The following is a 14,199-nucleotide window of genomic DNA, read 5'->3' as shown; positions in this document are numbered from 1 at the left end:
CTAATCTGAATCTGACTGCGATCTTAGTTCTCTTACGCTCAAAATGGCCTACTTTGTTTGGGAGCGTCTGGCTTCATACCTTTTATATATACCTTTTCATCCTCTTTCATTTTGGTTTAAAAATGCATTCAATATAATAGAAACAGCTATTTGTGCTCTCATATCTTGGTAGCATTTGACTGTTCAAATGTTTAAATTGATAACAAAGTGGGCATTTGTCTGTTGTTACCTGATAGGCCTGCTGATCAAATCTATTCAGTGGGGTGATGGAGGTAATAGTATCGCTGTCATAGAGCTACAGAAATATGGGGCTGATTCAGCCTATTATGCAAGCCTACAGAAACATGCCAAGTGCAATACTCATGGAAATTATTACAAATAGTGTTTACTCAGGGAGAGAACCAACTTTATTTGTCAAATTCTGAGCCCATCAATGTATATTTGATAAGATTATGTGGTAAACCTTTTTAACGGTCATGCCACCAATTTTCAAAAGATAGCTTTGATCTTTGATGCTCAGTTAAACATTCTGAATGATCATAAAAGCCCCTAGGTAAATCGTAAATTGTTGAGGTTTCATAATACAACTTTATCAAATGGGACTTTTTAATTTTCCAATCGGTATTGATTGTGCCTAGCACAATTAAAATACAGGCATATGAGAGTAACTCTAGCTGAACAACGCTGCGGAGTGATCAAATTGCTTGAACGCAGATAGGAGCCATTAGAAAATAATCTTTAATAACATATTGTGTTTTTTATGAATAAGACACATTACCGGTACTCACAATTAGAACTTCACCCAATGCATTAATGCCCTAGGTTTATAATACAGAAGATGCAAAAAAAAAAAAAAAAAAAAAAATATATAATTTCCTAAATGCTGCGCAGAGGTTTAGGTCAGAAGATCTGAACCTGGCATAATATTAGCCGTAACCCCATGCTGGGAGCTGCACCTCTGCAGGATATAATTATTTCTGTGTAGCAGCTGAGAGGACATTAATAATAATAATAATAATAATAATAATATAACATCATGTATTGAGAGGTACAGAGGCAGGGGTGGAAGAGGGAGAAAGAAGAAGAAGCTCTGAGGAGGCTGATCCACCATGGAAAGGTTACAATCAAACCTCCAAAATATTTTGCACACATTTGGTCCTTCTTGCACTGCCTGGGAGCTTGGATTCGTATGCATTTTTCTTCCAGGAGGAAGATGATCACAAAACAATTTGAAACTGTGGACATATTGCACAACCTTTTTACTACCTTACAATCTGTCTTTTGAATGAACATAGAAATAAAATGTATGATTTAATTTATTTCTATGGTTAACAGTTACTTTTAAAGACACATATGCAAAAGAGACAGAAATGAACCAGGTCATGAAGAACTGAATAGGAATTGGGAGAGAAAAAGGCATTATATAGAGAAGATGGTTTGATAGATATTGCGTTTAACACATAGACTGTTAATATTAATAATATACAGTCTATGGTTTAACATAAAAAAACGCCACTAGTTGGCGTTAACGCGAGATTTTACTAGCGAGAGAGAACCACCAACGAAGAAATCAGGCTTCAGGCACAGTTAGCAGTGGCTCGGACATTATGGACATTATGGTGTAGAAAAGAAGTAGTAAACATGGATAAAAAGAAGAAACCATTCGATGTGACTGCTTCATCGGTGAGTAGCATTGAGAAGCATATTTACAAACATTGTATATATACCCTGTGTGGCTGTGTGATGTTTATTTAAATTTATAGTAACAGCTAACGTTAGCTAACTGTCAGGCCTAGCAAAGTTACAGTTAAGTTGTTTTAGTAACTTAACCAGAATGTAAGCATTTTCAGTTTATTCTTGACCTGTATTTCGCGTATTGCCTTGTTTCTTACAGCTGGTGGACCTTAAAGCTGAACTGTACAGAAAGCAGGAACAATTCAAACAAGAAAAACTCGGCCATGAAAATACTGGTGCTGGATTCACATCCAACTCCAAACTCAAGGTAGTTACAGTATGTGTTATTTTGGGACATAGTTTTACCTGCTTGTAAAATGAATGACAAGTGGAGATCACTAACCAGGATGTCTTTTCTTCATGCTCATGTTAAGAAACCTAATGTCTGGAGCAAACAAAACGCTGGCGTTTCAGCAAGAGCTGAAAAAGATGCAGAGCAGCTGACCGAGGAGCAGTGCAGCCTGGATACATCAAAGTGAGTTCAACACATTATACAGAGGAGACTTACTGTCATAATACAGCGGGTACCAACATCTTTGACTCCTCATTTAACTTCTTATAACAGACGCAAGTTGGAGGAGAAGGCCAAACTGTACGAGCAAATGACTAAAGGAGACTTTCCAGGTTGGTTGAGTATAAATGATATCTCCCTGATATTTAGTTGTACACCAAAATGTATTTATTCTGTAATCACTTTACAATAGATGAAGAGACAGAGGGATTGTTCCTGGTGGATTTCACGCAGAAGATTATTGACAAAAAGAGAGAAACACTTGCACAGAAGGAAACCGAAAGAGAGAATGAGGAAAGAGAAAACTCGTCTCCTGTCCCTCCTCCTCAAAACCCAGATGAGGAATGGTAATGTCTGATTCATTCATTTTCAAGGGTTTGATTTAGGAAATATGTAGTTCAGTTAGTATGTTGTTTTTAAAAGTACATTAGTGAACTATATACATTAAAAACACTGACCAATCCCAGTATTTTAATTTCAAACTGGTACCACAACCACCACCACTACTAACTTTAAAAAATGCTGCTTATAATGACAGTTCAAATAAAAAAAATTTACATTACATAATTATGATGATGTTTTTAAAACCCATTTAGCAAACTCTTTTCCTGCTGCATTGTTTGACTGTAGGGTGGATTATGTGGACGCTTTGGGCCGATCCCGAAGATGCATGAAGAAAGACCTGCCAGGTTTTAAGAAAATGGACCAAGACCTTCAAGGAAGAGGGTAAATATTCTACAAATAACATCTCTTTAAAGACGCAGGTGATGGTTTCTGGATGTTGGTGTCATGCTGGGAACTGCAACTCTTTTGGATATGACTATTTCATGTAGAAAAGCCTCAGCTGAGAAGACCTTGCTCTCGGAGGACATGCGTCGAGAGCTGCAGAGGCAGGAATGGGAGAGGGAGGAAGAGGAGGCTATGAAGAGGCCTATTGGACCGATCCACTACGAGGACATCAGAGGACAAGGTTACTGCTAAAACATTTCTGCACATATTAGAAATTAAGGCATCGGCTTTGTAAGTCTTGTGCTGTAGAAAGCATTTTGTGTGTCTGTTCATCTCAGAGGCTCGGGATCTCGGTGTGGGTTACTTTGCGTTTGCTCAGGATGAAGAGCGGCGCAGAAAGCAGAGAGAAACGCTGGACATGCTCAGAGACCAGGTGAGTTGGCCATCTCTGGACAGATGTTTTTTTTTTAAAAGATACTTTTTTGGCCTTTCCGCCTTTAATGTATAGGACAGTTAGATATGAAAGGGGAGAGAGAGAGGGGGAAGACAGGCAGGAAAATCGTCACAGGTCGGTCTCGAACCCTGGAACTTCTGCTACGAGGAATAAACCTCTATATGTGCGCCTGTTCTACCAACTGAGCTAACTCTATGCTTTTTTTTTGTTGAAAAAATGCATTTTAAAGGTTCTTTTTTTATATATATATATATATATATATATATATATATATATATATATATATATATATATATATACACACACACACACACACACACACACACACACACACACACACACACACACACACACACATGTTATGACAGAAATACGTTGTCCATATGCATCCTTGTTATGTCTTTGTTGTTTACTGGATTTTGATTAGTACATCATTACTGTTCCCAGCTTTGGCAAGGCTGCTACACATTTCAAGTCCTTGATATATTTGATTAATAAGATCTATTTTGATTCTAAACAGATAATCGATGCCCCTTTCAGTGTTTGCTCAGTCTTTGTTTCTCAAAGATATATCTTACATCTGCCCTGTCCTTCAGACAACAGACCAGCGCACTAAGAGGGAACAACTGAAGGACAAGAGGCAGGTCATCCTGCAGGCCCGACTGGCCAAGGTGAGGCAGAGGAAGATGAAGAAGGCCAAGCTGGATGGCACTGAGGATGAGCAAAGAGTGGAGGACAATGAAGGTAAGAATCCACAACCACCTCACATCAAATGCAGCCATGACCTCTATTTGATATTCTAGAATTGGAGCTGTTTGCATCTGTTTGCATGCTGCAGTTCAATGATCACATGAATGTTAATGAGGGATTGTTGTGAATTGGTTAGTCCTAGATGGTGAGGACAAAGGTGAATTAATAGGACCCTTGCCTCCACCAGAGGACTCCTTGAAGGTTAGCACACTGAAGAAGGTGGAAGTGGAGATCCAGGAAAGAAAGGACACCAAACCAGGAGTTCCTCATGTCAGAGAATGGGACCGAGGCAAAGGTAAGCCTTATTATATGAAGTTCCATTTTACAAATGTATCATGACTACATTGAAAGTATGGTGAGGGGAAAAAAAATAAGTGAGTGTCCAGCACAAGTAGGGCATATATTTTTCTAGGATGGAAAATCAGTGGTGATAAAGTCTACTTGAGTAAAGTAGACAACAGAAAATAAAAAAGTAATAATGATGGCTGAATTCCATTCCATTTAGCGACTTCAGTTTCAGGGTCCTGGTGTTGTGCATGCTGGCTCGCTGTCACTGTCATGGCTTCCTGGGACAAATGAATAGGACAGAGCCATTGTTAATGTTATAAGTAACACCTGTTAAAATAAAGAGATGAGCTGACTGAGTCTTAAGTGGGTGGACGAGTCCAAGTGGTGCGCGCCTTTTTGACACCTGTTCTTTTCCTATTATGACAAGTCACACACATGTACGCTGTGAAAAAGATGTATTGCAAAAATGAAGTCAAGCACTTCAAATACTTGCACCATTGCCTTTTGGAAAGCTGACATTTGTAGTCAATAATGAATGATTTTAACTGTAGTATGAATTGCATTACTTCAGTAGAAACCTGCTTAAGGTTACACACAAGATCATTTGTTTTTCCATCTGATTCCGATCCCTCTCTACTTCAGGCTGTAGTATTGTTTAGGTGTCATGCATCATTTCGACAGTAAATTCAGGTGCTTCCTCTTCACCCTCTGTAAGTTAACATCCAATAAATCTGCAGGTGGAATACAAAGTTATGAGTGATATAGTTAGAGGTATAGATCTTAATCTCTCTGCCCTTTTTTGTGGTCCTTTGTTACAAAGTTGTGTTTAGATATCTGCTATAATGAAGAAATGCCATAGACGACACAAGAATTCAAACTGAATTATGTATGCGATAGATAATTATGCTTGTGCCTGTGGTTATGGGGTTTCAAGATTAAAGTTACTCTTTCTGTACGTTGTCAATTACTAGACGTCTTTAACACATGGCCTTTTTACGGTTTCTTCCAGAGTTTATGTTTAGTGAGTGGACAACTCGGCGCCGCGAAGAGCGAGAGTCAGAATTTGCACCTCCCTCTGCGTACTTTAATGAGGGGAAGAGAGAGAGACCAGGGAGGAATAAAACTCAGCAGAATAAATCCAAGATGTCCTTCAAGTGGACCAAAAGCCCAGGAGGAACCTCTGAGAGCAAAGAGGACCCACAGTTTCAGCCTAAAACTGCTCTTTCACCTCCTCAACCTCAACAAAATCCTCCACCTCCTTCACATCCACAGAACTCCTCGCAAAATCCTCCACCTCCTTCACATCCACAGAACTCATCGCAGTCATCCCCTTCAAATCACCCAGCGGATTCAGCTCCTGTGTCTACTCCTTTTCATCCCCACTATCCCCCTCCTTCATTTTATCCTCCACCCCTGCCTCAGTTTGCTGGACCACCTCACCTACTTCCTCCGTTTCCCCCACAGTACCCGAACCAGTATCACCCCCAGTATCACCCCCAGTATCACCCCCTGTATCCCGCTCAATATCCACCTCAGCTGCAGAGCCAGGCTCCGCCTCAGCAGCCCCCCCAGCCTGTAGACCTCAGCCAGGCCCGGCAGCCTGCACAGAGTCTAGACGACATGCTGTCCTTCTACAGGAACACTACCTGATCTCTAAAATATCATGTATGCTTTGTAGTTGGTTCATATTGAGAGTTTAAATATTCCTGTATCCTTTTTTCTTTTTAGGAAATCATAGCAAAATCAGAACACAACTTCTCAGCTCTTTGGAGTTTAAGCATTTAATAAATATCAGGAGTTTAACTGGACATTGTTCTGACTTTTTTTTTTTTTTTTTTTTTTTGTGATAAACAATTATAAAATTTTAGTTTTTAACCCTTGTGTTGTCTTCCCATCAACCTTGAAAAAAACACTTTATTTTGACGTTTTTGATGCGTTTTTTTTTTTCAGTTTGTTTTTGCTTTTTCCAACGTTTTAAATTGTTAAATTTTCTTCTACACATTTTCATTGCTTATTTCTACGTCCCATATTTTACTGATATAAAACAAAAATTTTAAACTGGTCTGAACAACACAAGGTTTAAAAGTTTTACTATTTGTGTAATGGCAAATGCGCATGAAATGAAGCGGTTACTCCTGTTTGGACATTGAGCTGCAGTATGAAAATATCCACCAGATGGTATTGTACACCTTCATGTAGAGGAAAATCTGTGCAAGTGATCAGACTGGTTGTGTGCTGTGGTGATCTATCTGCACTGTTAAAGGACATTATTCTAGAGCTGCAATTATTTTCATAAGTTGATTTCTTCAGCTGTCTTAATTTGTCCTTCCAACAATCCAAAACCCAAAGATATTCAGTTAATTATTATCATCACACATAAGAGAAAGTAAAGCAGCAGATTTTCACAACTGGTGAAGAAATTTCTGCTCAAGAACTGACTTAAGAAGGTGCTGATTTATTTATTTATTGTCAACTGAGGAATCGTTTTAGCTCTAAATAATTGTTTTACAATCGTAAAAAATAATCTCTCTTGCCTCTCATTTCTCAAACTGTTAAGTCATGGCATGTGGGAAAAGGCAGCAGGTGAAGGTGGGAGTGAGTGCATTTAGTTTCAGAAATGTCTTTCTGTGAAATGAGTGCCAGAGGATTTTACTGTACTTTTGGAATGTAAGTCATACATAACCTGAACTGAACCACTTCATTGATCCCCGAAGCCCCACCGGACACATCCTGGTGTTCTGCGTAACCTCCTCCCTCTGCCTGCAACATATCTGTGCATGTTCCAGTCCCTGTGTATACATGAGCTGGTGAGTCTCCAACATAATTTCAGTTCTTACTAAGTCCAGTAGAGATAATTTTAATACAACTTGAACTATTTCAGATCCTTCTTACACACTCCTCAGAGTGGCATCCAAATAATTGTAAATGGGATGATTAATGCTAGAGAGGAACACAATTATCCTCAGCTACATACCACAAACTCAAAGGTCTCGCGAGGTGATATATTACCACATGGCTGGTGAATATCTTTTGAAAGAGCACTGTGTAATGAGCAGAGGGAATTTATCACAGAAGAAGATGATTTAATAACTTCTCAGTCTTGTGTACTTTGACCAATGTTTCATCATTGCACATCACAGCAATTAGGCTGACCTTTAACTATATGATGCGATTCTGAATATCACAGGTTTTAATTAATGTTACTGTAACAGTAGCCTCCTAATGGCAGAGCATCTGAGTAATATGTATGATAGCAGGATGAAGTACACAAAAAAATAAGAATGTGTGGTGGATTGTTGACCCCATTGTGACCTTAAACACTTAAAGGGTAGCTACCGTTTTTTTTAACCTGGGTCCCATTCCTCCATGCATTTGTGGCTAATAGACTGATGTGACCAAAAATTGATTTGTGTTGATTGAATTTGGTCCAGTATTGAGCGAAATCGCAATGACGGGCCGGTGTGAACCGAGCTACAATGTAATTCAATGGGGCAATTGTGGAGCCTTGCTTTTTGTCCATAGAAGTGATTTTTTTTTTTTGCTACTCACAGACTCAGATTGTTACTAAAAGTGTCTGACAACATTATCGATCTCAGGACGTGACTTTTTGTCCAAAGGCAGCAGTGTGGAGAGTGAAACGTGAGATATGAGAAAAAGCGTTCAGGTAGGGAAGTTACAGAAATGAAAGGCTCCTGTTATCTAAAAGATTTTCAATGTAATGGCTCAATATTTAAATGATTCATTTGAGCCAGAGTAGGCTAATGTCAATGGATGAAGTTTACAGATGAAGAGCGGGCGAGGAGAGAGAGGCTGCAGCTGCTCAGTGTTTCGTGCGGTCAGTAGGCTTTAATACATCCATGGTTTTGTGTTATCTAAAAGATTTTCAATAAAAATAATGGTTCGTATTTGATCCTGTCTCACAGCCCTGTTGATTAGAGGGGGGAATCCTGACATGGTAACCACAGCGTAAGTTGTGTCCGAGGTATATCACTGGACCCATCCAGACCACTGGTCTGAGACCACAGATATCTGGCAGCAACAGGTCCCACTCCTGACAACGTATTCTTTGGGCATATAGGGGCACAGCACCCATGGGACCAATACCAATGTCATGAGCCTCGCAGCCCTTCAGCTGCTGCTTCACCCTCCTCTGCCCGCTGCCTCTCGCGCTCTCGCTCTCTCTCATTCTCTTCATCCGTAACGTTGTACTCTGGCTCAAATGAATAGCCTACATGTGATCATTTAACTAAACGACCTCGTCCACACTGTCGAAACATTTAAATATTGAGCCATTAGTAATGGCTCAATATTTAAATGATTTCAATGTAATGGCTCATTAATTTGAAAATCTTTTAGATAACAGGAGACTATAATTTCTGTAGCCTATTCCGTAACAACAGACTTCCTGAACGCTTTTTCTCATCTCACGTTTCACTCTCCACACCGCTGTCTTCGGACAAAAACATTGTAGCTCGGTTTGCACTGGCCCGTCATTGCGATCTCGCTCAATACTGGACCAAATTGAAATTTTTTTTGTCACATCAGTCTATTAGACAAACAAACTGCAGTGACCCACTTGTTTTTCACCCCTATTTGTTCCTGCAGCCTCAAGTTAGACCAGTCAAAACAGAGTGGGAAATCAGACCGCTTCGGCACTGTCCCTCTGGTAAGTGTAGGCCTATTCAGAGTCCTAGTCATAGGCCTACAGGGATTTAAATATGCTCTTACATGCAAACCTAATGCAGTACAGCCCACAATACTCATAACAATAAAAAAAGCCCCTTATTAAAACGTTTAATAAGAGCACACACAGGCACTTAGGCCTTTTTTTAACCATGGCAATGTCAGTCTGTCACTTGGACGATCCACCACTTTGGCCCAGACTGAAATATCTCAACATCTATTGGATGAATTGCCATGCAATTTTTGTACAGATGTTCAAGGTTCCCAGAGGATGACTTCTTATATGACTTTGGTAATCTTCTGACTTTTTCTGTCACGCCACCGTGAGGTTGACGATTTCCGATTTTGAGTTTGATGTCTCAACAACTATTAAATAGGCCTAGATCGCCATAAACTTTGGTACACACGTTCATGTCTGTGTCAAGAATCCAAATGTGCAATGCTAAATGCTATTGCTAAACTAAGTCCGTTAACATGATAGACATTATACATGCCATTGCGAGCATGTTAGTAATATGACGTTAGCATTTAGCTCAAAACACTGCAGAGTTGGCTGTAGACTCTTTCTGTATAATATACAGGAACCTTTCCTGGACCTATAGAACAAACAGTGGCTGTAGCGCTCAGAGCAGCTCCTATTATTTTCAGCCCCTATGCTGACCGTCCACCCTGCACTGAGAAGAGCAAGACACCTCTTCTGGGTAGATCAATTACCACTGCACTAATAACTAACAGACTTTTAAAAAATGTGCCTCTTCTCCGTTTAATTTGCCTTGCTGACTCGCCAATTTGATGAGTTGAATCACTTATTAGGGACAGGAAGGAGTGTCTCATTGACAGATACGCCCTCCTCTCAGGGACCAGCTGCACTGACAAATGATCCCTGCATTTAGTTGTGGCAGTTTAATCCTGCTGTGGCTGAAGAAAATGGCAACCTGCTGTTTTCATAATAGAAATGAAATGGCCTTCAGCATTTTGAAAACCTCTTCAGACCTAATGTGTCTCACACACACACACACACACAAACACACACACACACACACACACACACATACACACAATGTACCTAGGTGTCAGTTCACAGTTGATATTCCTTTCAGTGCAGATATAAAGCTAATGGAGTCTTTATAAGAAGGTTATGAGGTCTGACACTTACAGTAATCCTGTCTCATCTCCTGAACAGGCAATCAATGTTGTCTTTATGACACTGCAGGTCCTTGATCCAGAGAGGGAGAGAGGAGCAGATCTGGCTCCTTATTATTGCAGCTTTACTGGGATTAAAAAGGCAACTAAGGAATGACCAGGTCAATAAGTGTCAATGTTTACCCCCTCTACAAGCAAAATGGAACTTCAGACAGGGTAAGATCAAATTCATCCCTTTACAGACCTGATATATATGAAGATATATTCAAATACACTAGAGTAGTGCAGAGGCATGTCTGTATTGATCCACATCTGTAATCTGAAACACATTTAAGTAAAAGGCACATGAGCAGCATTATGAAAACAAAAACATGAAAACTTTTTTGGGGTAACGTACACCCATTTGTTAAAACTAAAAAGATGCAGCACGAGCTCAGATAAGACACTCGTCTATAAGAGGTTTTAAATTCTTGGGGCAGTTTTATGATGCAGAGTTTTTATGACCCAACTGAGGATTGGATTTACAAACATAGAAAGGGAATCAAACTCATAAATTGTCAATCCCAGGGCTGATCCTGCAACTAGTTCACTGAGCTGGATGAATATTTGATATGGGAAGGGTTACTCAACAGAAGAGCAGTGCAATTTTACAATGCAACAAAAGAGACAAAAATAGACCAAAGGATTCTTCTTTAAATTACTGACATTAACATAAAACAAGTGAAGGGAATAAAGGGAATACCACTGGCTCCATTAAGGATAATAGGCCATTAAGGCTCTATCAGTAAAATCAAGCATATTGAACCAACAAACAAATTTAGAAAACTACTATAAGATAGTAGGATAATGAGAGGTTTATAAAAAAAAAAGAACAAATAATACAGTCTTTAAAGGTCGACTGCTGTTTTCTGGTCAGGTTTTTTCACACTCTAAGTTGTTGAAAAATATTTATGAGCCATGATCAGAAATGCAAAAGTGTTAGTTTTGTATTTACTCCAGCAGGAAGGGTTCTCAAATCCAAGATGTGATGTTAACATGCACAACACATAACTGGGATATTCCAAAAACCCAAACATAACTGTGACACTACTGCAAGTGTACAAAGAATTTGTTCAGGACAGATAGTGAGGAAATAACTTTTTTGGACATGTTAAACAGGAGATTTTGACTTATACATAATAGAAACTTCTTAAAAACATGCAAAAGTTAGGTGAGAGAAAGACAAACACACTCACACACACACACACACACACACACACACACACTCGTATAACAGAACATTGATAGAAAACTGCTAGACAAGTATTAAAGTAACTTTGAGATTAGTTTTTCAGTGGAGTCATAAAACAATAGGGGGGCTTTTTGTGAGGTCTGGCAAGACTGAAAGAAAGACAAGTGGAAAACTGGACATTCATTAGAGCTTATTACATTTAATTTCTGATACGTAAGCAGGTTTATTCATCTAAATTAATTTCACCTTCTGTTCTGTACCACCTGAGAGGGACACCTGGTTGGTTTCATTTCCTTTTCACATGACGTGATTCTTGCTTTGGGATGCAAGTTCTTCTGTGTGCTTATCTCAGCTGTGGAGCGCTGCAGGAGTTTAACTTGTTATCTGTTGTCTGAGTACTCATAAATGCCACATGAAACTGAAACCTAAACCTATAACCTAAATGAAAAGCAGTGGGAAACTGACATATGAAGATACAAGGGAAGAGTTTCATCCTTTTGTTTACTACTATTACTGCTTCTGCTCCAATTATTACAGTTATCACAAAAAAAGGATTGCTAGTAAAAGTAATGTAATGCTCCTACCACTACAACTTAATAAAAGGGATTAATGTCACCCTATACCCATGTTAAAAATTGGTCCTTGGAAATACATTTTTCATAATTTAGAGGACAAAATCTGCATATAATAGAAAGAGGCAAAACAAGACAAAAAAGTAAGACTTATCTAACCACATGGTTTCAAATCAGAGCAGCATCCATAGGGCTGACAATTAAAACACATTGCCTCAACATCCCACACTGCTCAACAAGAGCACTGTTTTGCTGCTGTGGGCTTCTTTAATGGTCCATCAGTTCTTCCACTGGCGAGTATCGCAACCTCCACACTGTGAGAAGATGTTCTTCACATGGAGGCCTGGGTCCCTCTGTCAGCATCACCCCATGGTGAGCTGTAATGAGTTGGTGTGTGCGTAATGAGAGCTAATGCTGCCACAGCTATTGAGCCGCTCTTGCCACCAGGCCATAATGCCACTCCTGCTGTGTTGTGTCAAACAGCCACATGCAAAACAGACTGGTGCCAAAGAGCTTGATGGCATTCTTGCTGCAGTGTCTTCCCAGCAGCAGATGGATCACAGAAAGAGGGACAATGGCCCCGTGGAGTCTCTAATGACAGTATTTGGCTGCAGTTCAACTCACAACATGGGTGATCGGAATATATGTTGTAAATAACACCTATGCTCTCAGTTGACCACATATTGTTAACATTGTGGCTGTTTATCTTTTAAAGTGTCCATATTATGAAAAAATCACTTTTTCTGGGATTTGGGGTGCTATTTTGTGTCTCTGGTGCTTCCACACACATACAAACTTGGAAAAAAAAACATCCATGCTGTTTTGAGTGAGATACAGGTTTCCGAATGATTCCTGCCTTCAGTCTCCGGGTGAGCTGGTCAAAATCTGCAGGGCTTTCTACGTCAGTAGCCGAGATGAGGTGGCTAACCGCTAGCATGCTACCTCATTCTCAATGGCAAAACACTGCTACAACACACACAAGTTCACCATAATCTACAAAATAAATTGTATAGAACTACTTACATGTCCTTGTTCTGCAGGTATTCCACGCAAAGTTGGAAGTGCGCCCTCGTTTAGAAGAAGTCTCCCGGCTAATCCTGCCTTGTAACTGACCTGACTAGCTGATGTGATCCTTACCTAGCTACTGCGCATGTGCGACTGCTAACAAAGATGGTACAGATGTGAGATGTCTCACTCTGTAGCTAAAACAGAGACCTGAACACACAGGGTGAAAAGAGGAGCTGTAGCAATGTGCAGTACAACAAAAATATGGTGTTTTTTGAAAATTAAACCATGTAAACCTATTCTGATATAACCTCTTAATACAATTATGAACCTGAAAATGAGCATAATATGGGCGCTTTACAAAATTTCAGTTTGGTGCTGATATAACACCTGAGGTTAGTCCTGATACCATTACATTACTTTGAGAAATATAAACATGCTTTCTACATTTATAAAAAATAAGCCAACAGTCTTAAATATTAAAGGATATGATTGGCAATTTGTCAAATGTGTCAATAAATCCCATGAAAAGACCAAAAGCAACAATTAGATGATTGTTTCAAGTTTTGTAGCCAAAGTCTAATAAACGTTATTGCTCTCTGCCATAGATGTCATTGTTGCACAAAATCGATTAAAAACACATAATTGAGCCACACTGTTACACTGAGTGACAATAGGGGAAGAAGTACTCAGATCCTTTACTTAAAGCTCCCATGGCATGAAAATTTCACTTTATGAGGTGTTTTAACATTAATATGCGTTCCCCCAGCCTGCCTTTGAGAAAATGAAAGCTCAGATGGGCCGATCTGGAATCTTCTCCTTATGAGGTCATAAGGAGCAAGATTACCTCCCCTTTCTCTGCTTTGCCCGCCCAGAGAATTTGGCCCACCCATGAGAGAGAGACATCATGGCTTTCAAACGAGCAAAGTGGCAGTTGGTCAAGGTCACACCCCCACCCTCCACCTTGCCCCCCACTCTCTCCTCTTCAATAGCTACAGACACAGAAATGGCACATCCTAAGGAAAGCTCATTGTGGGACTGGCTCTAGTGGCTGTAATTCTGCACCAAGGCTGAATTTCGGGAAATTAGGGGACCACTA

General features: G+C 39.7%; 1 protein-coding gene across 1 annotated transcript; it reads left to right on the top strand.

The window, feature by feature from the left end:
* Positions 1–1,549: 1,549 nt before the first annotated feature.
* ccdc174 (coiled-coil domain containing 174) lies at positions 1,550–6,269 on the top strand. Its single transcript, XM_028576260.1, has 11 exons — positions 1,550–1,683; positions 1,895–2,002; positions 2,109–2,209; positions 2,300–2,358; positions 2,439–2,592; positions 2,876–2,971; positions 3,079–3,215; positions 3,313–3,407; positions 4,025–4,172; positions 4,315–4,473; positions 5,476–6,269. The coding sequence occupies exons 1-11, from the start codon at positions 1,642–1,644 to the stop codon at positions 6,114–6,116; spliced, it is 1,740 nt and encodes a 579-aa protein (XP_028432061.1). The 5' UTR covers positions 1,550–1,641; the 3' UTR covers positions 6,117–6,269.
* Positions 6,270–14,199: the final 7,930 nt, after the last annotated feature.

Source organism: Perca flavescens, chromosome 4 (assembly GCF_004354835.1).
Source record: "Perca flavescens isolate YP-PL-M2 chromosome 4, PFLA_1.0, whole genome shotgun sequence".
Classification (NCBI taxonomy): Eukaryota; Metazoa; Chordata; class Actinopteri; order Perciformes; family Percidae; genus Perca; species Perca flavescens.
The sequence above is the reverse complement of the archived record's forward strand: the minus strand, read 5'-3'. Positions and strand labels throughout refer to the sequence as shown.

Coding starts and splice junctions, on each gene's coding strand:
- ccdc174 (XM_028576260.1), top strand. CDS start 1,642: ATGGATAAAAAGAAGAAACCATTCGATGTGACTGCTTCATCG. Junction 2,210..2,299: donor TGCAGCCTGGATACATCAAA/GTGAGTTCAACA, acceptor TTCTTATAACAG/ACGCAAGTTGGAGGAGAAGG. Junction 3,408..4,024: donor TGGACATGCTCAGAGACCAG/GTGAGTTGGCCA, acceptor CCTGTCCTTCAG/ACAACAGACCAGCGCACTAA.